We start from the raw sequence: 25,349 nt of genomic DNA, 5'->3' as shown, positions 1-25,349 counted from the left end.
GCGTAGACAGACGCCGTAACAACAAAACTGAGACCCCGAGGCTAGAGAGGCACCATCGCTTTATTGAATTACAAGTAAAACAAAGAGCGCGACTTAGCTGGCGATTAAAGCGTCCTCAAAAAGGGAGAGGTGGAGGGCAAAAGGGGATAAAAGGGGATCCAAAGTGGGCGGTGGCAACCTGATAACCCACAAACCCACTGCCAGCGGGAGCCGAGCAAATAGTCCTGAGTGGCGGTTTTGATACTGCTAATTGCTTGGGAAAAATTAATTAAAAACCTTGGACTCCAAAACTATTTACCACTGGTCGCTTGGAGAGAAAATTCTTAATACTTTTCTTTAGATTCTTAGCTATTGGTTCTGGGTAACTGAAACTATTTTTAAAACGAATTATCTAAAAGAATTCATATATAAAGGACACCAGAACCTCAGAAAATGCTTTCTTTAAACAATAATATATCCAGTAAGCTTCAATTTAAATACACAAGTCCAATTTTATTTCTTGAGCTTAAAGTGGCATCAACTTTATAGCTTAGCTGAAATGAAAGCCATAAAAGTCTTTGACCCCAGACGGAAATAGCTGCCACAATTTGCGTGAGCCAACGCTGCAATTTACTCTGAAATGCTTGGCAGTTTTAATTACCATCGAAAAGACATTACGCCCTGTTTTATGACAAGCCAACGCACATATCAACACAAAGCATTCTCGGAAGGGAAAAGCCACTGGAAAATGGGTTAAATGTGGCTGCAGGTGCTGCAGCTCCGGATGTAGAGTTCTGCATTTACCCATTCCGCAACTCGTTCTCGCATTGCAGTTTATATAAAACGGTTGACAGAAAATGCAACTGCTTAAGCTGCCATAAAAGGGAACTTTAATTTGCCACTGACGTTGATGGATTGTGTTGCTACTACGCTCTAACCGGGAAAATAACCCGAACCACCCACAAGATCGGGGGGGGGGGGGGTAAGCCGGGCCATAAAGTTTTTCCAGCACAGATTTGTGCTGGGTACCAAAAAGTTGCGGGCAAAAACAGTCCACAGAAGTTCCAAAGCCTCCGGAAAGGGCAACCCAACAGCCGAGACCCTCAACACGTTACTGTGATTATTAATTCAAAAAGTTTTCACACACACGTACAGCCAGGCAGCCAAAAAGTAGAGGGAAGTGTGCTCCTTCAGACAACACGGCGGATGAAAATATCCCGCAAACGAGCTTTACTGGCAATCCGCCGAATGGCAACACATGTATATCGATGCTAGACGGTTATGAATTATGCAAGAAATACCATGAAGTTAAGGAGCCTGACCAACTTAATTTGGCCAAATAACGAGTCCCAATCTGCTGGCTGGATAATTAAATAAGACTTAAGGTTGGCCAAATAAGTAAATCGAAAAACCGCTCAGTTATTACTGTTTTGATAGGCAAAATAAACAGAGCAAACAAACAATCGGGGCCATCAATAATGAAATCGATTTGTATAAGCTCTACTTAGTCAGCCAGCCTGCGAGTTAGTCTGTCTCTGACGTGCGCTGAACTTTGACATTTGGGAACACGCTAAAGGAAATGCCAAATGTCAGAGCCGTCCGTGTTGGAAAGTGCAGCTATCGCACAGCTTCTGGTCAAAAATCAGAGAATCCCAGCTCAGCTGTGTGTGGGGGGCCAAAAAGTAAGTCACAGACAGAGCGGCGTCACTGCGTATACGTAATCTTCTTAGCCACAACAACTCATTATTAGAGCTTATGTCATGAATGGATGAAAGGAGGAGTCGGGATTTTATTATCGCAAAAATTGGAAAGTCTTGACTTTGTAATGAACTTCAACAATGTATGTGCATCTCATTGGACCAGCAAGGACACCCTCAATTGTTCAACCCTGAAAAGTAGGCTACGAAAAGTTGCACAACCGCCTTGAATATTTTAGTTATGATAAGTGAATCAGCACTTCGCTTGGGGCCTTTGGGACCCATTAACGCAATTTTCCCGCACTTAGCTGGGACCGCAGAGGAAAAAGGTTTGGCCTGCTGATTTGTTTAGGTGTTATTTACATACAACATTTGGTTATTTGGCCGCAAATCTTTCTGATTTTTTTTCGTATTGCCTGGGGATGTGTGTTTTCGAGTGTTTCAGGGCGCGTTCTGTGGTGTTTGTATACTATGTCCTACATAGAGGCCACTGCCAGTGCAATGAACCAAAAACAATGTTTTGCTTGGCAGTCGACGGCAAAAAAAGAGAGCAACAAAAGCGACAGTCAGCCGTCCCTTGGGATGTTAACCAGTCGCTCGTCCGTTCATTCATTTCGCCATACAACCATCCATCCAGTCGTCCCATTGCCTGGACATCCTCTGCCTGATAGCTGTCCGAGTTGATTTGCTCTTTGTGTTTTCCCTTTTCTTTTATTTTTCCGTATTTCCTCCAACTTTTGGCGATAAGTTACCGGACTGAAACCAGCTAAATAAAAGGGTTTCGATGAAGTTCGTCGGGGGAATATGTGTGGCAGTGATAAACTTTAAGATGCAGTGGGTTTCATTTAATAAGTGAACTATGTGATTCAAGTGACAAAAGACATTAAGCTTGATTGAGTTTAAACATTGTTGTAATCAGATGTCTTTTTCATACTCTGTTTAAATATATCGCTGCTTATTTCACATTCTCAATATTATTTATTATTAACAGAATATTTAACGTACAAGCTTCCATATCAGAAAGATGTAAACGATTAATTGTCCTTACATTCAAATAATTGGTAAGACTAATTTCCTAACTCCCTACTTACAGATTAAAATAGCGACCGAGTAGCCTGAGAACCGTCGTAGTAACGAAGCGAACCCCTGCGAAAACGGAGGCCAACTGCTCGACTTAATTGTCGACCACTGTCAATATTAGCGCCATCGCAACTGCTGGGTGTGGGCGAATCTGCGCCCCGCCACCGGTAAGACTGTTCCAAGATTCATTTGCGGTTCTGAAGGAACCCACTCATTTCACTTTGGCTTTTCTAAATGGCACCCAAAGATATCACTCGAATCATATGCCAAAACACACTCACATATCTATAGCCTTGCTACGCTTTCATCAGCAAATTGCTTTTCAGTTTTTTCAGCTTCAATATTTTTTTTATTTTTCCACCGAGCTGCCCACTTGAACCTTTTCCCACACAAACACGCAAATTTACCCACAGGGGGTCACTGTGCTGGTGTGTGTGTGTGTGCCTGAGACCAACATTATATTATGTAGGGGCTGAAAAGTTTCAAGTGGCTGTAGGCCTGCGGGCCACGATAATAAATACAAAACGCACAGCGCCGTTTTGGCCACAAGTGTTTGACATTGTTGACTTGGCCCAAAGGAGCCCCCCGAACGCCAAACTTCACCACCGATTGATTTCTGACACAAAAGATCCTTGGAAATATAATGGCTATGCAATTTCAACACACTGGCCATTGTCCTTAAATGTCCTTGCCTCGTGCACCTGTTGCCATTAGCTCGATTTTATACTCATGCCCACACGCCGTTAGTTTTAATGTTCTGTTCGTGGTGCTTATTTTAATTAAAATTTAGTTTAAGACACCTTAATTGCCATTTTAATAGAACTTTAGTTTTCACTTAGACCAACTCCGTCTCTATCTCTCTCTGTCCGCTAAAACAATATGCATATCCTTTTAAAACCACACACATTCACGACATTTTCCTAATAGCAAATGCAACTTTTGTGATTTCATGGTGTACTAAACCCATTATTCCGACAGTAAGTGAAATCAAATGAAACCATGCGAGTTTGTTTTATATAAATATACTAATCTTTAAACCAGTTGACATATGAAATTTGAAATGAGTTTTCCCCTCACTTCACTACATTACATTACGACTATGTAATGTTTTTTACGATTTTTACCATCTTTCACTGCGAAAATGCACATTCGAAGTGACCACATTGCGCATACGCCGCATTGGCGCAACTGAATTAGAGAAAGTTTTCAAAACAATTAGGATCCAAGTGAGAACGTTGGCTTAGCCTGGCCACAAAATCTCATTACCTTTTTGCAATAAAGTTAAATAAAGGGACAAACATATGAACTAAGTGACTTATTTTATGTTTGTGAGACGCTTTAAATTACTGTATGCCTTAATGTTCAATGTCTATGCACTATAAATATCAGAAATCATTGAATGAATGCCCAAATTGAAAGCACTCTAGCTAATTAATTAGCAAATCAACTATACCTTGTATGTGTTTTTTTTATGTATTTTCGCGTGCCGCGGATCAAAGGAGCCAAAAAGCAGCACCCTGAATTTCTCGTCGTTCAAATCGAGCTTCACTTCCAATGTTAATTTCCTGAAGAGAAGGTAAAGACCTTAAAAAAGGAAGTGCCCCCTTTGGCAGAAGGGGGCCCAGTTGAACGAAACTAATTTGAAATTTCATATGTTCGTCTATTTCTCTATCTTTTCTTCTCGGGCGGTATTTGTCTACCACCCCATTTGATTATCTCATCCTCTTCCACTCAATTGCGCCGCACCATTTAATCTGTCTACTTGTCTGGCGGTTGAAAAACAACCGAATCAATAAAAAACACTCGATTACTCGAACACCACCAACCACAACCACAACCCACCCACACGAAAACTACTAACAGATTCAGCTCGGGAGACTTGTCTTCCGAGGTAGACGATGTCGATCCGAATAGCCTGCCGCCGGCGGCGAGGCCCATCCAAGATCAGCCGACGAAGCCGCCGGTTGCCGGCGGACCGCCGAACATGCCGCCACCGCCGGCTCCCGGCCAACCGGCCGGAGCTGCTCCGGAGCTGTCGTTGAGCTTTGGCGCCGGCAAAACCCCGGCTACGGCTGCACCTGCTCCACCACGTGGTGTCAGTGCGCCGACCAGTCCGGCCAAGTCGCGCGAAAGCCTGCTGCAGCGGGTGCAGAGCTTGACCGGCGCTGCCCGGGATCAGGGAGCCTCCATTTTGGGTATGCTTTGGCATTGGCAGGCACCTACACTCAGAAAAATATGTCAGTCATTCAGTCACTTAACATGTAGAGAAGTCATCATCAATTCTTGGTATATATATAGTAAACAATCCACTTTAAAAGCAATGCGTCTCTGTCAATCCATACCACTATGTTACTGTAATTGTTGTCGTTCTATTTACCTGTTCATTGCTTTTACTTTAAATATAGTAGCCGTTATTATCCCTGGTAATTGTAGAAGCTATGGATAATCAACAACTCCTATACTGTTACTATTTTAATTCCTTTGTAAACTTTTTTGAAGAACTATTTGCTAAGTGATATAATTAGTTGGTTTTTCTATTAACAATTCATGGGTGACGTTCTATTAATTGTTTAAGTAATCAATGAGAAAAAGACTCAAAAATCCTAAGTAAATCCGCTTAAAAAACTTTAAAGGTTGTGTCTTACCAAATGTTGCAATCTATGAGATTTTTCTGAGTGTAGGGGTTGTTTATTGGTCTCTGAGCATGGAATGACATCTAACCCAAAACAGGAGCTGCGGTTCAGAGCGCCACACAACGGGCACCGGCATTCACCAAGGACAAGTACTTCACGCTGCTGGTTTTGGATGACCAGAACACGGACTGGTCCAAATACTTCCGGGGCAGGCGCTTGCACGGCGACTTCGACATCCGAGTGGAGCAAGCCGAGTTTAGGGCAAGTACCATACCATTTCTCACCCGGTAATCGGGGTAATTACTGTTTGTCCACTGCAGGACATTACGGTGGTCTCCAGCGCGGACACCGGACCAGTTGTCACCATGGCCGCCTATCGCAGTGGCACTAGGGTGAGTTATCCAAGACACTGAAACAAATTACACTGGTATTGCCCATATACACCATATAGTATATATAGTTTATAATATAATATATAGTATATAGTTAATAGTATGTCTAAGACTAGTAGAAAAATGGGAGTATTGAAATATATATACACATCATATCACCAAGATTTTCTCACTTTTGTTAACCGACTATTTCTCCCAGTACTTCGCCACCTGGGTAGTTTGCGCTTAATTAGTGCAATGACAGTGACCAGCAGTCGTGGATCCAACTTCTTAGGCGGGGGATTGGATTGTCCGCTAGCGCTCTACAGAGTAATATGACCATTGAAGGTCCTAAGGACGTGGGTGGACAGCTGGATAGGTGGTTGGGTGGATAGGTGGCAAGTGGACGTAATCCAAGAAGTACTAAAGAGACGGCAGTCCATCAACAGCCTTTGTCCATTTTGCCTTATTTGCGTAGCACTGAGCTCCAAGCTCTGGCGCTCTATTTTCCATTTGTTTATTTCAAGTCGGATTGTTGACTTTACGATGCTGGTGCTGTTTTTGCAATTGCGTATGTCCGTTGTAATAAAAGACACTTGTAGCTGCGTAAAAATACGAATGCGATTGCCAAGTATGGCATACTTGTGACTGTCGGGAAGTTAGACGCCATCTGAATTACCAGAGAAGAAGAGTTTTGAAATGCAAATAAAGTGATTTTCATTTAATTCAAGTAGGATGTGCATTAGTCATGCCCAAGTGCAGTCACACTGCGTGCAATAAAGATTTCACTATCGTTGTAAAAATATATTACGTGCAAGTAAAATAAATACAATTTTCTGACAATTAACAATTGAAATCGTTGATGCCTATTTATGTTGATTCCAAAAGTATGCAACAAATATTGAGGTTTACTCACAGTGCATCCGCCTGACAACAGATGACGCCTGTGTATCAATAAGTTTTCTCGTGTTTTCCACAAATTTAATCGTTTTATCTAACTTCAAAATAATAAACAACACAATTTACATTCTGTTTTTAAATATATTTTTCGTTTTTAAAAATTACAAAAATGTTGCCAGAGATTGGCAATCTAACAGCTACGTAAATTTTCTTTTTATCATAAAATTTATTTTCTTTTTGGAATATCACACCAAAACAGGTGGCGCGTTCCTTCCGCCCGGACTTTGTGCTGATTCGTCAGCCGCCGCGCGACGGATCCAGCGACTATCGTTCCACGATCTTGGGCTTAAAGTACGGCGGAGTGCCCAGCATTAATTCGCTGCACTCGATCTATCAGTTTCAGGTGAGTAGTGTTAGACTTCGTATCGGGCTTACATTACAACTGATCTTCTTTGATATTCTTAAGGACAAGCCCTGGGTATTTTCGCACCTGCTGCAATTGCAGCGACGCCTCGGACGCGACGGCTTTCCACTGATCGAACAGACCTTCTTCCCCAATCCACGCGATTTGGTAAGTGTACGCGGTATGAACATTAAAAGCTAGACACTAATTAAGTAGCTACTAAGGAGCCGGTTACAAGTTCGAAAGCATCAATTATTAAATAACACATTAGGCATAACGTACGTATTAAAGCTCTGGACAGAGAAAAACGGTAGCATAACAAGGACAAGCCAAGGACTTGGGGCAAAAAAACCGGCATTGGTTTACGGATTGCTCATGCACTTTCTGTAGAGCTGCGTGCGTCGCCAGCGGCATCGGGAAATCACTCCATTGACCGTCTGCACTTTGTGCGGCATGCAGGCACTGTAGTTCGTCTCGCACTTTCCAAAAGGCGACCACTTGCATGTATCGGCATAGTTTCGTCCCTTAAAGCATCTCTCTCCAAAGCAGGGAGTTACCTGGTAGAAACCACAGTTTAGTTAGCTTGATGTCATATGGGTTTTACTCCCAACTTACTGTGCAATTGGTGGCCTTGGCATATCCACCGCTGAAGCCATGACGCTCTGTTATGGTCATCCTGGTGTACTCTTTGTAGTAGCTGCATATATTTAATGTCGGCATCCTACCCGCCACTATATAAACCTTTCCCAGATCGAGCTTTATTCCACACATTGCGTCATCTCGGGGCGTGGAAAGGCGTCCATCGCGAAGCATTCGTCGCGCTTCGGGAGTAGCCTGGTAAAATAATAATAATTAACAAGATTATTTTCTGTAGTTTAGTTTTTAGTTAGATGAAAAGGGCTTTAATTAAATTAAATTCCATTGCGTTGCGCTTGCTTACCTTGTAGGTGCGTTTGATGTGAACTTTGTAGGTGGTCCTGCCGGGCTCGATGGTATCCGATTCGCGAAGGACTCGCAGTTGGACAACTGTCAAGGATTGGCATTTGTTTATTGAGATTCCCCGCAGATTCTCAGATTCTCAGGTCGTGCAAAACTCACCGTAGTCCGCCTGGGCGAAGTGCGTCTGTGGGTGGGCGGGCATGCAGCTGCAGGCGTCCGCTGGGCGACCGTAAAACGCGAAAACGGCGACCAGGAGGAGCGTCAATAAACCCAAATGCTTTCTAAGATCCATGGCTGCGTTGGTTGGATAGCTGATTAAATGGCTATGGCTTTACGTCACCGCCAGTGAGTCCACGAGATTACTGTAAAGGAAGTGGAAAATGAAGGAAATTGAGGGAAAATTGAGATTGGCTCCTACGTTAACGACAATGATTTAATGGGAAAACGCATATAATGGCTTTCGTGCTGAAGGTCACTGAGAGTTTAATTATGTCTGTCTTACGTATGTCGTTCGGCTTATCAATGGAGGCCAGGCAGCAGCAGGCGGCAGCCTTCCATCAATCGAGCCATCAATCCGCTGCTCAATTATGCATTTAATATATTACACATACGCCCTGTATGTCAGCAATTAATCGCGCTTACTGTCACAAACACGCACGCACAAGCTGGGATCATCAAGAGCATTTATGGGCGAAGCACTTGACTGCCAAATCGCATCCATCTTTATTCTTCATAGATTGGATTGGCTTAAGCCTGAGTCCATATTCTCTTTTCATCAATATTTTATTTCCGACTTACGCAAAGTCGATTCAGCAGTCAATTTAGAATGCATAAATCGTACAAAAGTAGTTCAATTGCCCGGGCATTTCAATTGAAAATTGTTTATGGGAAATTCATAGAAAACTTGAGACGCACAAATCGAAATCCATTACAAAACCGCTACCATACCGCATATTTCGATGTGCTACCACATAGCTGCCATATCTATAGATGTAGATGCACAAACTCTCATGTATATAAGCCTCCATATATTAACGCAAAAGTATTGTATAATATCGAGAGTGTAAAAGGCAAGGCGGCAATCAGCAGCAGCTCGAACTGATCGGGGCAGATAGTCAGGTTCCATATAGACAGACCTATGGCCATATGCCTATCTATCCCGATTTCCCGCCCCTCGCCGTTCCAGTTTTCCTCTGTTTATGGAGTCTACAACCCGGCAGCTCTGCAGCTCTCGGCAATGTGGCAATTAAATTGATATAAAATTGAATTAAAAGCATTTTGCGGAAAAGCCACTAGAAAACGCACATGCATAAGCACACGCTGGGAGCGCGGAAAATGGGGAAAATCGGGGGCAGACCTGCATGCGTGAATCGTTGGGAGGTTGCTATTGATTGAATGCAAGCCAAGCAGGCAGGAGTAATGCATCAAACTATTCATTAAGTGGCAGCCCAAGTGGCGGCAGACAAGCAGACGCGCTGACTAATGGGTTAAACTGGAACATACACTGGGAGAAAATGAGTCTGTTAATGGAGATTGTGTTATATTCGATTTAAGAAGAAGATTTCTAGCTATAAGCTGTGTTGACAGCACTACAGAACTAATGAATTATAATATTTAGAAACAATATTGCAGCGAGAACTAAACTTTTGAAACTTAAAATAAACATTCTATTTTAATTTTAACAATAAAAGTTTATTCTTAGTGTATACCTATAATTAGATCACCCTCAGTGGCTTGCTGGGTAAAAGGTTGTTTGCTACTGTTTACATAGGTTATCGAAACTATAAATTCATATAATATAACAAGTTAAATTACTGTGGTACTTTCAAACCAGCTAATTTGCCTTAAATGAGGGCGGGCGAAATGGTGACAACGTCGAAGTGTCATGGGAGAATTCTTCGCGGGCGAAAAGCTTCGCATGTTTCCTTGAGTTTTTTCCCCCTGACACTGTGACACTTTGCCCGGCAATTAACGGCGCGGATTTGTTTAACAAACAGGCCGACAAGACAGTACTACCAACAACAACATTGAGGGGAACAAAAAATTGAAAACAAACAAACAGCCGGCCGAGGAGCAACAAAAAGTGGCACAAGCACACACACACTCAGTCGAAAACGTCATCAACGTTTAGCAGATAAATCAAGTTGGGAGCCAATTGCCAGCAAGAAAAGCGTTTTCAGAGGCGTTGAAAATTCGCACGATTTCATTGGGACCTGGGACGACTTTTCCCCCTTACAGCGTGATACCCATAAGTCTCCTTATTTATATATGCACCCATGTCTGAATGCACAATTAGCTGGGCCATATATCACTCAGGCATAGTTTAAAGCTGACCAAAGCGGGCCAAAATGCAGCAACAGTTTGGGATTTTTTGTTTTTTTGTTTTTTGAGCTGGAAAAACGCTCCCCGTGTTTGTTGACAAGCCTAACACATGTCAATTAAATGTTATATATTATGGCACACGGCGGCCACTCACACAGACTCCAAAGAAGTGGAACGTGCCGCATTTGACGTCACTTTGTGCCCCGTCTAATTGACACACTTGTTGGACTTGTCTGCCACGAAGTTCTTGTGTCGTCACCATCATCGATGTTGACATTTGACACTGGTTTCAATTTCGAGTGGCTGACATCCAATTATGCGGGCCAAAAAAACAAAAAATAAACAAGAGGGGGCAACAATTTCAAAAGATATTAACTCAAATATCGGATCGAGTTCAATTGGCATTGATTTCCACTTTGAACTCAGGCCACTTAAAATTTGACGTTCACAACAAAATGGGAAATATTTATGCTGAGGGGAATTCCGCTATAAGAAAATAAAAGATAATTCAATTTAAATTCTAGCGAATAAGTTCAAAATATTTGTATATTTATATCGACAGTTCTAAACTGGAAGCACGTCAGTTAAGCTTTTTTATTGTAATTGTTCATTCGCGTATTAGTTGTACACTACTTAACAAAAGAACCTCAAAGTATTCACAATATTCATTGCATTTTATTTGCTTAAATGCTTAAATTACAAATCCGTCTTCATAAAATTTAATCTATGCCCAAAAGGCTCAGCCATTTGGCATTATGCAAATTTTCTGATTAACACTTGCCCATAGAAAGGTAGACAGAAAACAGATCCAGACAGATTTCCCAGGTGAATTCAAAGGGATTTGCTAAGGTCAGACATGGAAAAGGCCAAGGCTCGGTGATGATAAAAAAAAAATGGGGGAAAAGTCGACAGAAAGGTTTTCCAGCTACCAAACTAAAGCGCTTTTGGTTTAGCTCTCCTTTTTTTTGGGTGGTTTGATTGGTTGGTTGAAGACTGCTCGCCGAAATGGCTACACCACCCAAAGCCACATAATTAATGCGATTTTGGTTTGCGTTCAGAGCTTTCTTTGCAAATTTGTGTTGGCCAGTGTGCTATGTAGTTGCCCGTTGAGAGGTTTGGTTTATGAGCACTTAATTGGGGCCATTAATACCGGCTAATGTCTAAGTGACGTGTGTGGACCCGCAAAGGAATTGACAGCCAGAGGCACTTCACATAGCATCGAACCAAACACTAAATGCATCGACATAAAAACGTATTTATAGCTTTCGGATATTTCGACTACGTCCCCCAATTTACGATGTTTAAAATTTTGCGCCTCCAAAAAAGGCATATCAAATTGTGGCTGCTTCGATCACTTTGCGCAAAGTGATTTATGGTTTCTTGATCTATAAAGTAGCGGAATAAAAAGTATAACTCATTTTTTATGGTGTTGAAAATCGGTTTAATCTATAAATGATTCAGTAGTGTTGCAGTAGGTCATAATATCTTCTCGAAATGCTAATCAGCCTAATGTGAATTGTCATATTACTATGACACGGATACATAATACTAAGTAAATATAACACTTCTAATGAGGAAAAGAAATATGAGTTTAGTGAGTACTCAAACTTCGAATCGAATGTCATCGTTCTCGACTGCTTTTTTCAGCGGTCATTTACTTTTGGATATTGCTCTTTGTGGCAATTCGCTTATATATTTGTTTTTTTTATTGCTGATTGACTTTCTAAACAGTCGGGAATGGGTTCGTTTTGATTTTCACTTACATAGATTTCCATTCCAATCCGATGATGTCATATCGTCGAGGAAGATATTCAATTTATCAGAACCCGAGATAAATTTTAATTGGATCATGCATATATTAGCCATTGCAACTGAGATGACAAGTTGCAAGTTGGCAAAGCCATAAACATCGACTCTTCCTATACCGACTTTTGCAGTCCAGTGAATTTCCGCCAACTTCCCATAACGATGCTGAAAAACTTTCTTTGGCCGGAGGCATTCGGTTGACTGGCTTTTCCTTTGTCGGCGATGCCTTCACAACAATGGGGGAAAATTAAGGGGGAAATATCAAAGTCACGATCGGGCAATAGGCAATGCCATAATCAGCATGATCAATGCGGCCCACACGAAAGGGGGTTATGGTATGCCTATTTGATTAATGCCACTGCTTGATCCCTGACCCGGAATGGGTTTCCTGCCCGGAATGGCCAAATAATGTGGCTTCAAGTTGGCCAAAGATAAAGATCCCAGCTATTGGCATTTACATGCACGCAAAAAACACCTGAACCAGTGGCACGTACATGCATAATTAACATCGGAATTGATATTCCAATGCGAGGTGATAAGAACTGGTTAAGTCTTGTCTCTACCGGCTAATTGAATCGCCAGCTGATGAGATGCAGAGGCTCGATGGTTGACAGCTCCATTCAGGTGTGACGAAACCTTGTCTGGCAGACAACTATGCTCGGAATGTCGGAATTTGTATTGCCTTGCGCCGCATTAACCCATGCACAAGTATGTCGGCGCAATCTGACATCATTGCGCCGAAAATAAGACTCCTCTCATCTTGCCACTCAACTGCATCAGTCGATCAAGAAAACAAACAGAAATTGCAAGCCCAAATTCGTCACGTTTCTTTGGGATTTCATTTTGAGCCGCGAAATTAAAGAGCGAAACAGTAACGCCACAAATTTCTCAACTTATGACACAAATTGTCTGGCGGCGTGGCAAAATCAACAAACATTTCGCCCAGGATGCGTAACGAAAATTCAATTAAAAATGCTAATGTATCTGAAGGGTATGGAGGGGGATCCTACAAAATCGGAGACCCGAAGGTCTGGGGTCTGGACTCACATTGCATTGGCCGGGCCATAAAAATATAAATCTTTAATGAGCGAAACCCATATAGCTTGTGCATATATATAAGACCGCAAAGTAAACATATGCATATGCCGGCAAATATTATGTATAATGTGGGTTCTGCCCCTGGAATACAATGGTGCGCAGTGTGTGGGCTTGCATTTCGTTATCAAATTGCTGGAATTTGCATAAAAATCAATAAACTCTGCTCAAATAACCCGGCTGGCAGTTCAATTAAATATTCAAGTGATTTTCTGTGACAATACCGAATCGCTTTTCGTCAACTTGGGTGATTTATCTCAGCCCAACAAGACTCCATACAAGACCGGGTTGACAGATCTTGTTAAAGACATTGGGCGACATTGAGATAAAAGGAGCAGAAAAGCAGCAGGGAAGCTGACAAATTGACGGCCCATGGCCCACACACAAGCTCCGGGTTCCCAGAAAAACAAATTCATTGTCGATAAATTGCCGCCAGACCTGTGAAATTTACGCACATTCACTTCAGAAAACAAATTATTAATGGTGGCGAAAGACCAAAATACCAAACCAAAGGCTCTTTGTCGCGCTGTCTTAATTGTACAATAATATTTAATTGCAAGATTTGCACAAGAAAATTTATTAATGGCAACGGGATGAGCAGAATGTGGGTGTGTCGGCATAAACAATCCCGATCCAATGTTTTCGTATCTGTATCGCCAACCGTATATGGCTTTCGGACTTTTTTGGCGATTTAAAAGCATTCGCCGAATATGGCGAATTGAATGATGTGCGAGGGAAAAGCCACATTCACAATCATCGATTATGACAATTTTATTTGCCCGGCTTTGTGGTTTTTTATTGTTTGCGGATTGACATCAATGCGTAATCTTAGTAGAGCAACCATTATATTGATCGGCATTCTCGGAATCGCTGAAATAGGCCTGATGTTCATAATAAAGAAACATATCAATTTGCAATGTATATCAATGAATCTATTCATATTATTTAAGGTAATATATCTGAGTATGATTAGTATATTCATTTTATCTTTATGGCGATGGCTGTCTAGCAAAATCCTAAAGCCTAGAAAAACATCTTAATGAGTTTTTATTTCAGTGTAGCCTACTAACCGGATTTTCTCTCCCTCAATAAGCGATTGCGGTTAAGATAATTTAAGGTGCCATATGGCAATATGTGTCGTAATAAGGCAAACAATGCATTCAATTCAAAAATTAGCACACTTTAGAAAAATGAATTGCATTCGATAACAAGCGTTATCTGTTGGATAAAAAAGAAAAAAGTCAATGAAGTACTTTGCCGAACAGAAAAGCTGAAAAGCCAATACGAAATACAAGCTCATTTAAATGGCGCACAAACAAAATGAAAAGTCAACAGTGAATCCAAAGTCAAATGAAGGAAAACGAAATTATGAATATCCATGCGAAACAATGCGAGTTGCCGTGTCAAAAGAAAACTCAATGGAAATGAGAGGGGGGAAAACCCACTTGAAATGCATTTCCCTGGGGCAGTCTTTACTCCCCTCCCTCGAGATTTGCTTGTAAATTTTATTGGTTTTTTTTTTATTTTTTTGGTGCGAGTCGAGAAGCATTAAATGTTTCTATATTTTTAGACACTAAATGGCCAATGCCAAAACACACATGACGTATGCGTAATATGGAAATACCTCTGGCGCACACAACCGTTTCGCTTTCCTTGACATCCAACAAAATTGTTACTTATACATCACAGATTGAAAAGGGGCTTTACGATCAGACTGGATTGCACAAGCAAACTAGTTGTATATTTTTTAATGGCCTGCAGTTTGTTTACAAATTGGCGACAATAAAAACTATTAAGACAATTCGAAAGGCCAGAAGAAAACTGGGGGCGCTCCAAAAGATCGGGGAAGGCAGATGCACAGCCAGGCAAATAAAAACAAATTATAAATAAACGCCAATAAATAGAAATGAGCGTTTCGTTGGAAAACTGTGTCGCTGTGTCACGTCGGCACATTTCCCAGTGCGCGTTTTAAATAGCCCCAAAATAAAATACAACACGCGTCTGCGTCGCGCGTTTTGCATACCTTCAATTTCAATTTCAATCTTCTAAATGCCAAACAACTCTAAAACTACAATAAAATAAAAACAAACATGGCTTTGTACTTTGGCTTTTGAGTTGCAACTTGTTTTTTGTGGGAAATTGGCACCTCAGGGGAAATGCATCAAAGAAGGAAAAGAATTTTTAAAAAGAATTGAGAAGAGAAAATTAATTTTAAATCATTTCTAGCTAAAAACTTTTGAATCTGCTCTTTGAGCTGAAACTTTTTTTGGTTTTCAAACGAATATGAAAATTCTGTTTGCGGAAAAATAAGCAACCCATTTCATTATTCCGGGTATTTAACTTCTGACACAGTACTTGGCAAAATTTAAAATAAATTAACACAATCAAGCTCTCAAGTACTCAATTCTTAAATTACCAAAAAATTAGCAAAATAAGCCTAGATAATTGTTACCTTTAAGCTGCAACCTATTTTGTGTGTAAAACTAGCACTTCAGGCTTTTGAACACTTGAACCCGAGGGCACAAAAATGTGGAAAAACAGTTGAATGTATTTTCACCGGCACTCGCACTCGAATCGACTCGTCTGCGCTTTATACTACTTCGTACTATATATTTGACCGATCTCGCGATTTTTCCGTCGCCGATTAAGTGGCGTTCTAGCTCGCTGCGCCTGCGGTTCTGCACTGGATCGTCAAGTCAACCGATTCGACTGTTTTCTTCAACGAATCCGCGAACCCGAATGCTCAGATATTTCACTCAAGTTGTTCGGGAAGTGAGAGATCGGTTCGATCGATCGGTTGAGTCGAGTCTTTCCTTATAACTTGAGTGTTTCTTGCGGCAGTCGGGCGATCAAAAGCGCCATAAATTCCCCCCAAACGAGTGGAAAGTGGAGGAGAGTCGATTGCATTTTTCTTAGCATTTATTTTGTTACCTTGGCAGCTTTATTAATTGCGTGCAGGGGCCTGGTTTATGCTCTCGGCCATATAATAGCATACTATATGCATAGTCGCAGTTACTTGGCGCCATGGCCAAAAAGAGATCGCCACGCGAAACGGCAGAGAATAGCGCATCTGTCAGGTTGCAAATCAACTAATAATTCAGCTATGCCCAGTCGTAAACTCGCCAGCGACCCAACTTCCACTTCCTCTGACCATGTGGCGCACACACGTGCTGCTGCTCCGGTCATGCTTCATATCATAGTCCATGCTCCACCTACAGCACGTTGCCATAATCTGCATACACGACCGGCTAACGCCACCGCACTACAGATCTACACTGCGAGAAATTGTTGGGAATACTTAACGCTGCACTACTGATGGTTGTATTATAATATTATTACAAAATTATAAAATTTAATATAATGGTGTTTTACGAATGTGATCTACTGATAGTGGTGGTCTGTACCAATGTTGATATTTATTTAAATTGTTTTCTTCCTGTGCACTTATACACCAGACAGCACTGGCAATCGGTGAACCCGCTTTCAGGGCACTACGAATGCGTCACAGTGCATATTTTAAGTCCGCTGATATAACCGGAGGAGCAGTTCCCTAGACGGTGGGCACTCAGGCGGAACACGTAGCAGCTTCCCAGAATGCTGGCTATGTGGGGGTGTGACGTCTCATTCTGATACTCATTCTTATTCTCGGTCCAGATACATCTATATGTATTTATGTTCATTGAGAGATTTCTCGCACTCTGTTTGTTTGGCGCTTTCTGTCAGCACGACGGCCTTTCATCGGTGGCAATTGCGACAATTCTTCGGGCATCGTTGTTATGGTTTTCCATTCGGTTTTATTTTGATTTATTCACCCTCTGCCAATACAGCACAAAATTGAGCCCATGTGTTTACTTGTGATTTATCAACTGTTTAAATATGGCTTTGGGTCGGGGAGAGATGATTAACAAGGGTAATCGGCTGGCGATTTGCATATATACATGTAATAACCATGAGCAACGATGTAAAATTAATAAAATGCGAATTAGTCAAATATTTGAGGGCAGGGCATTGTTGCTCTTGCATATTTAATAGTGATTTGCATGCGCCATTAATAACGATAAGGCATTTTCACTAAATGTTCCTCTGCCTGACTAATGATCGAGGATTCTTGGAATTCGACGGGCAAATCAAAAGAAAATTTCCATGGCCAGATTCGTGGTCGGAATGAGTGCAAAAACAACCAATGAATTTGGCACTTATCCAATAGATTAATAAGCATCGCCCCTTGATTTCCGCAGCAAATAAAATGAGAAGAAAAAAGGGAAATAAAGTACTCATCGGTATATTGTAATTTATAGAATTTCAATCAGACAGCGAAATACATATTGTGATTGCCTCGGTGTCTTTATTTCCAACACATGAAGAAAGTGTTTTAAATATAAGAATTTGTTATTCAATTAAATGTACCATAAAGTGTGTCAGTCATTAAAGCGAGGCCTATTAAATTTTTCTCAAAAATTTTAAAAGCTATTTATAAAATCTGATAAAGTGTATCAGAAGCTATTCAATTTTTTTGGATGAGTCAGATAAGTCCTAAAAATATTAATATTCACTTTTCAGATTATTAACATATTTATTTGGGATAATCACATTATATTGTGCTCACCTTATTAAAAAACCAACATAAGAAAATAAATTATAAATTCTTTCTCGCCGTGCACTTGCAGTTCCAATTCACCAAGTTCCCCAGCGTGCTGAAGGCTGGACATTGCCATGGCGGAGTGGCCACCGCGCGCCTGGAGAACCAGAGCGCCCTGCAAGATGCCGCCGGATTGGTGAGCGGTGCCGGCAACGATTCCCATTGTTACTGCACCATCGAGCCCTATATCGATGCCAAGTTCAGCGTGCACATCCAGAAGATTGGCAACAACTACAAGGCATTTATGTAAGTGACCGCAAACCGCAGGCGTCTGAAACTGAATGCCACAAGTTGATGCAGGCAGAAGGGTCGAGTGGTCTGAGTATGTAGTCTGAATGGTCCGTATGGTCTGAATGGTCTGATTGTCTGACCTTGCAACTGTCAGCAGATTGGCAATTATCCTACCAAGTGCAGCGGCAAGAGTTCATTGTTTGCCATCCGAAATGCCGGTTGACGGGTTCAAAGATCCCTCGCCGACCTCCCAAACGCATTATCTACGCTATTTTAGCCGCTTAATTTATTATACTTAACCGCTTTCGCTCTTTAACAGGCGCAAATCCATCACCGGCAATTGGAAGACCAATCAGGGATCCGCCATGCTGGAGCAAATCACTTTAACCGAGAAGTACAAAAGCTGGGTGGATGAGGTAAGCCAATGGATTAAAGCCATAAGAGACACTAAATCAAAGAGGCGAATTATTGTGACCGATCAACCGACTTGCCTGTACTCTACACTTTTCGGGAAATTTAATATGACCCTATACCATACAAATAAATCAAATAATTTTCAAATATTAATACATTTTTGAATTGCAATGAGAACTAGAATTTTATAAATATTATTACATAAAATCAACTAGCATATAGTTAGTACATTTCATAGCAGTCTCTAAGTTCCTTTACATATCCCAAACGATTTTTCGCTCACATTACCGTTAGTGCCTCCAATTCGGAGAGGTCTAGTCTTGAAAATCGCTTCGCAGGCAGCTTCAGCCGAGCTTAGCCCAGTTGAATTCGGCTTGCATTTATCAAATTTGGCCAATCAATATGGCTAAGGAAAATGGCTTTAACTTATTTGCGGCATTTTGGGTGCACAAATTCGATTTCGGCTGCTTTCCGAGTTTCCCTGAGGGGGTGGCACATGGAGAACCGACTTGGAGTATGGTCCCTGAAATCATAATCGATTGACGTCAGAAGGCGGCCGAGTTTGCTGTGCCCTCGGGCGGCGGCATGGCTTTAATTAGAGCTCATGAATATGGAAATCGCAAAACGGTTAAACGCGTTTAGCCGCCAATGAGCGAGGAAACAACGGTAGTTTTCATACAAGCCAATTTCAGACGGGGCGCCTCATAATTGCCAGATGAGGTGCAAGCATTTGGTTACATGGGAAACCCATCAGATTTGGCATTTTATCAATGCAAACGAACGCTCAGCTCGGTTTCCTTTGAGTTGCAAGTGACTCACCGATTGGCATATGTGCATTAATTAATTGCCATTCACTGGCGCAAATATTACACATTCAAGTGCCGTTCATTAGATAACACAGCAGATTTTAGCTATATTCAGAGAAAAAAATGTTATGTTATCAAGATAATGACTTATTAAAATTAAAGCTAAATAAGATAAGATATTCTATTATATCTTGTATGTACTCCTAGTCTGTGTGCAATTTTGAAGTTATTTATATTTATTCAATATTTTTGTTAATAGTCTTTAAACCATTTGCATAAAACTTGTTATTTTTCTTCAGATCTTGTGATAATTCCATGTAAAGTAATCAGTTATTAAAAATAATTAATTATATTGTAATATTTTTCCCAAGTGCATGGTAAAGTGGGTGGGTTGCTGACGACGTCAGCGCCATTCTGGGCAAGTTGGAATCAGCATCGGAATGAGCATTAGCTATATCTATAGCTATAGCGTTGGCTTTAATCAAAACAAACTGTATAATTAAAAACGGCAGCGGAAATCAGCGGAAAGCCCACACATGAATGTTTGAGCCAACTGCCGTCTGATTGGGATTGAATGCACTTGCAATCGAAAACACATTTTAGGGTCTTGATGACTCAATCACAATTCTGACCGCTGAATGCTGCCCGTATCACTTTCAGATATCCGAGCTCTTTGGCGGCATGGAAGTATGTGGTCTCTCCGTGGTGGTGGCCAAAGATGGACGAGAGTATATCATAAGCGCCTGCGACAGCACATTCGCCCTCATCGGAGACACCCAGGAAGAGGATCGCAGGCAGATCGCAGATCTGGTGTCCGGACGGATGCAGGTTGGTATTGATGGGCCATCAATCATGGATTTTATTCTTCCACATCTACATACTTACAGAACGTCTGCCGTCCCAGCATGGCGCAGACGGGTCCGGGCAAGTTGCCCTCCCGCTCCTCGGTCTCCTCCCGAGCAGAGAGTCCCACGGACGAGAGCGTGGCTCCAACACCACCACTCCCAGCTGGACCAAGACCCGCGCCCATGGGTGGACCACCACCGATACCGGAGCGTACCTCGCCCGCCGTGGGTTCCATTGGGCGTCTGAGCAGTCGCAGCAGCATTTCGGAGGTGCCGGAGGAAGCCTCCTCGTCGGGACCCAGCACAGTGGGTGGGGTGCGTCGTGATTCGCAGACTTCCCAGTCGTCGACCATCTCTTCGTCGGTGTCGCGAGCGGGCCAGAGGCCACCGCAGACTCAGAACTCCGTGGTGGAGGATGCCGAGGACACCATGAAGAACCTGAGGAAGACCTTTGCGGGGATCTTTGGTGACATGTAGGAAATCGCTAATAAGAAGCGCGGCAGAACGGCCAGCGAGACGAGCAGCGGCAGCGGGCCAGGAAGTGTGCCCAGCAGCGCGGGTCCGGGGAGCGGGTTCAGTGGCTCCTTCCTCGGCAAGCAGTTCTCTTTCGCCGGCAAGGGGGAGGGCGTAATCTCCACGCAGCCCACACAGCGTCCCAGCGAGGAGCCCCCAGCCATCCCGACGACGGCCAGCTCAGCCGTCCGGCCGGAGAGCAGCGTTTCAGTTAGCGATTCAAGAAATACGGATACACTTACGGAAAGAGCGGGTGCCGGCTACCAGCCGGTCACCAATTACGAGCAACAGGAGAGGGTCAATCCCTTCGATAAGGAGCCCAGCAAGTCGGGCAGCGCGGCCAGCATACACACCTCCTCGTCCTCATCGATCTCATCGTCATCCATCTCGTCGCGCATCAATCGCAATGGCAATGCCATCAAATCCCCGCCCCCACCGGCGGGTCCACCACCACCGCCGCCCACCAATGTCACGGCGGTGGGCAGCAATGCCAATAGCTCCAGTGGCTACAGGAACAGCTTCAGCAGCTCCCTTAGCAAGGACAAGACGAGCTATGGCAACTATGGCAGCACTACTTCGGTGGAGACCATCACACGAATGGATACGAACACCACAAACACAGGAGCCACTGCAACGGAAGCTGGAGAAGCTAGTGGTGTAACGGCCATAACCAATATCAGCAATAGTGCCGGAATAGTGGCTCCAACCACGGGAACCATCACCACCTCGGTGACCACCAACGACTGGAGATCGGCGATTGGCATGCGATCGGCCAGTGTGTATAGTGCACCCGCTGCAGTAACCACTGTGTTGCCAGGAGACACATCCGGCTACGATTCCAACTCGCTTGCCTCGCAGGGCGAGGGCCTCAACAATCCCAGCGATCTGCCCTCGTACACCAGACCATCGTACTCGCGATCCGAGAGCAATGGTAATTATCTAGCCGTGGGCGTACTGCTGGTCAGCCTAACCCTGCGCAAGACCTAGGGCTCAACCTCGACTCATCCTCTCGATGCATATTTATATATATATATAAATCATGTCATTTAATCTCATTATCGTACTAATTCAGCTAGCTACACTCCATATAAATATGTATACTCGTATATAGAGACCAACTAAATGTAATCGAATAACCCATAGCCATGTAGGCAGCCGTGTCAAAGTGTTAGCCAAAACGAGAAAAGTAGGAGTTGTGTCCTTTGAGCCTAACTTTTTCATTTTCCTAGCCGAGCTCAGTGAGTAAGCCAAATATTACGTATACGACTTGTGGGCCGACCAAGTGTTTGTAAGTCTCTCTCTCGCTCAGCGATGAAAAACTAAAAACAAAAACAAAAGCGCTTGCCTGCACACACACTCACACCTACAACACCACAGAAGACAAACAACAGGAACCGTACAGTACACACTCGCTAGAGTGCACCGCAAACCTGAGTTCAGTTCTGGCTTTTTGGGCACGCATCGAAAAACAAGAGAAACCCGAGATACAATCCAGAAAAATACCCAAATAACACCACCAGAGTAATCCAAGCTTTTAGAAACTACAAAATTCGTTAGTAATATTAATGCAACCCCTTTTCAGTTTTAGAGTGTGTGTGTGTGCGTCTTGTAGTAAATGCAGAGTTATCAAAAGATGAGCCACAGAAAACCGTGATCAACTTCTCAGTCCGAAAGTCGCTCAAGAATCAGAAGATTTCAAAATTCCCATTATCATTCACTCACATATTGATAATGCTTGTTTTTGGTAACGCTCATTTTGCTCATCCTCCATCACCGAAAGTCAAGTAACAAATATGCAAAAGACGATCGATGTTTTAAAAATTCAATTTAGTTAAAGGTATAATTTTTCTATTAAGCTTACTCTTCGATCGTCTCTTGTATGTATAGAATTAAAGCTAGATTGGCTTACGTAGTGCTAACTATAAGTGCTAAAAACTGCACCCACGCCAAATTGATGTGCACTTGTTGTGGATTTTCATGGTTTGGTTATTAATTTTTATTCCCAACTCTTGCAGCCTCCAAGCACTCGGATCTGGATGTAATTTTCGGAGACAGCAAGACCACCCCGGCATCCTATGGAAATGGCAAATACACCCGGGCCGCAGGATCTATTTCGGATGCCGATATGATTTTCGGAGGACCACCATCGAACTACAAAACCGATCGCTTCGGGGCCTCCAAAAGCATGAGCATGACCTCCGGCGGAGTGGGTTCCGGAAACGGTTCCGGATCCGGATCGGGGGGATATAAGATCTACGAGGGCATTCAGAATGCGGCATTCAGCGACTTCAGTGACTCGGGCAGTATGAGCAGCATTGGATCGCATACCAAACGCTGGAGTGCCAGCAAGGAGGAGGATGATGAACTGGACTTGAAGTAAATCCAAGGGAGATTCCAAAGTAGAACTATCACCTACAGAAAACATACACACACACACTAGGGCAACCAAACTATTGAATTCTATCTACTTTCTGCCTCTGAAGTTTCCTGGTTTCATGGGAAAAACACTAAGCATATACTCCACTCACATAACACATAACTATTGGGTTACTATCGTTTCCACTGTCAACTATCATGATCGAAACACTTTCCTCTCATCTGCCATGAAAACATCAATGAAGCAAACAGCATAATATGCTATGTAGACACTGTAGTACACTACTAAAACATAAATATAACCACCAATGCAACAACAATAATGCAAAGCCCATATGATATGTGCAATGAAATGTCGCCGATTGACTTGACTGGTTTTGCAGTGCGATAAGAACGAGGAACCTATTTAATTACCATACTTAAAAACATTTTGAAACATTTTCCAAAGCAACAAATTATATATTAAATATATTATTGAGAAAAATATTGAATTATATACCGACATATTAAACCAATTGAGAGTTGACGACATTAAAAGTAATCACAAGCATATATTACGTGTTAACCTGCTAATAAATCAATGGGAAAACTTTTAAATAAATCGAATATTAATAAATCTGTTATATACCAACATGAGACACATATGAAATCCTAAAAACTATAAAAACTAAAAAATAAAAGACAATATGCGCAACGTATAACAAACAACCAGGCGTTTAATACTAATACATACGCGATCTAATTATAATGGATAAATTAGTTAACGAACTACATGTATTCGGAAATTACTATGAGCAAATGTTACATAAAGAACACAAAGAAACACGAGAGTGGAAGCAACTCACACACAAAGTAAATGTTTATTACCACAAATATTATGATTATTATTATGATGTATTAGCAGTTAATGTTTACAAACTCGAAAGGCCCACATCGAGGGCCTCGAAGATATGGAAAGATGGAAAGTACCAAGCACGACAAGCAATGTTAATTTAGTCTGAACCAACTGGACAACAATAACGAACCGAACATATATTCGAAAATCTAGCGATCCCATACGATCCACATAAATTTATACGGCTTAGTCGGTACACGATCGAAGGTCGAGAAATGAAGTGAAATGAAAATAGAGGAAATGGTATTGAAGAATATTTAGATAATATACACAACAAAATATATATAAATGTTGCAAGCGACAACAACGAAGTCATATTATGCATTCAAGATATAAACAATAGCTTCAATTGTTTACGACTATAATTTAGCGACAAATGTTTAGTATTTTGGTGTTTTTTGTTACGCACATGTTTAAGCATTATTTAGAGCAATAGACAATTTTACATATGTTGAATTTAAAATAATAGTTGAAGTCGTTTCAATTGGGTTGTATACTTCTCTCTCTTATCAACTACAACTAATTGCATTAGAGAATTTTAAATATCGTTATATGCTGAGGAATATAGCGCAAGTATACTTGAGAACTTGTTAGTTTACCAACTCTCTTCGATTTTAGTAGAATCTGCATTTCGGAATGCTACCAATATTTTAATCTAAACAAATTTACAACTATACAAGAATATTGAATAACAATTGTTTTTGTTCAGGGCCAAACCCCGGTTATTTCATGCTATATCATCCTACCATTTATATACAAGTAAATATATAAAATATGTATGTAATCTTAAGTAAATCTTTGGCTACAAGTACTTTTTCGTAATCGTATACATCATCATTTTAATCGAACTGGCACATATTCACGGAATGTTTTATAAACATATATTTATAACGACAAATGTAGAACAGAAAGTACATAAATAAATACGGGCATCACTCGAGGAATTCGAACATCATATATCATGGCACTAGACCCACAACTCACTCACCCCATAACAATATCGTGCATCAAATGATCAGAAAGTGCTGAAATACATAAATTGAAACTCAAAGGAAATACTCAAGCATAAGGCATATAACTTACACGACTTCTAATCTGTTGCAAAATATACCAAATAAATACTCGTATTATTGTGAAAGTATAGCAAGAAATATGTACTTATATGTTGTCTGTAATTGATTCAACTCCCCCTTGAAGTTTCACTTCCCCAAATTCAGAAAGTATAGGGAGTCTGGGCTACACCCACACAATCGGTACACACAAATTTACTGCAAATCTCTATATATATATATGTACTACGAATTATTCCAATGAACAGCGGCAACTGCAATGGCTAAGAAAAACAAAAAGCAAAACCAAAGTAACAATAAATGAGTTGATGATTGATACAAAAGCAAAGACACAA

At 41.7% G+C, this 25,349-nt stretch overlaps 2 protein-coding genes across 2 annotated transcripts; one reads left to right on the top strand and one right to left on the bottom strand.

The window, feature by feature from the left end:
- The first annotated feature begins 4,255 nt into the window (after positions 1-4,255).
- On the top strand, positions 4,256-25,342 carry LOC117142225 (synapsin). The gene is given in 11 exon segments (XM_033306076.1): positions 4,256-4,332; positions 4,620-4,951; positions 5,487-5,650; positions 5,710-5,781; positions 6,920-7,063; positions 7,127-7,231; positions 17,893-18,110; positions 18,415-18,511; positions 19,976-20,143; positions 20,203-21,604; positions 22,689-25,342. Coding segments are annotated over 10 exon segments (2,946 nt in total). The 5' UTR covers positions 4,256-4,332; positions 4,620-4,740; the 3' UTR covers positions 23,054-25,342.
- On the bottom strand, positions 6,782-15,917 carry LOC117142228 (tissue inhibitor of metalloproteinase). The gene is made up of 5 exons (XM_033306079.1): positions 15,678-15,917; positions 8,162-8,364; positions 8,004-8,089; positions 7,679-7,897; positions 6,782-7,620 (listed from the first exon to the last, which is right to left on the bottom strand). The coding sequence occupies exons 2-5, from the start codon at positions 8,292-8,294 to the stop codon at positions 7,426-7,428; spliced, it is 633 nt and encodes a 210-aa protein (XP_033161970.1). The 5' UTR covers positions 8,295-8,364; positions 15,678-15,917; the 3' UTR covers positions 6,782-7,425.
- Positions 25,343-25,349: the final 7 nt, after the last annotated feature.

This window comes from Drosophila mauritiana, chromosome 3R (assembly GCF_004382145.1).
Source record: "Drosophila mauritiana strain mau12 chromosome 3R, ASM438214v1, whole genome shotgun sequence".
Classification (NCBI taxonomy): domain Eukaryota; kingdom Metazoa; phylum Arthropoda; class Insecta; order Diptera; family Drosophilidae; genus Drosophila; species Drosophila mauritiana.
This window is presented reverse-complemented; position numbering and strand designations above follow the sequence as displayed.

Excerpts from the sequence above, each read along its gene's own strand:
- LOC117142228 (XM_033306079.1), bottom strand. The coding sequence starts at position 8,294 with ATGGATCTTAGAAAGCATTTGGGTTTATTGACGCTCCTCCTGGTCGCC. Across the intron at positions 7,898-8,003 it reads ACATCAAACGCACCTACAAG|GCTACTCCCGAAGCGCGACG; the intron begins GTAAGCAAGCGC and ends TTATTTTACCAG. Across the intron at positions 7,621-7,678 it reads CCAAGGCCACCAATTGCACA|GTAACTCCCTGCTTTGGAGA; the intron begins GTAAGTTGGGAG and ends GGTTTCTACCAG.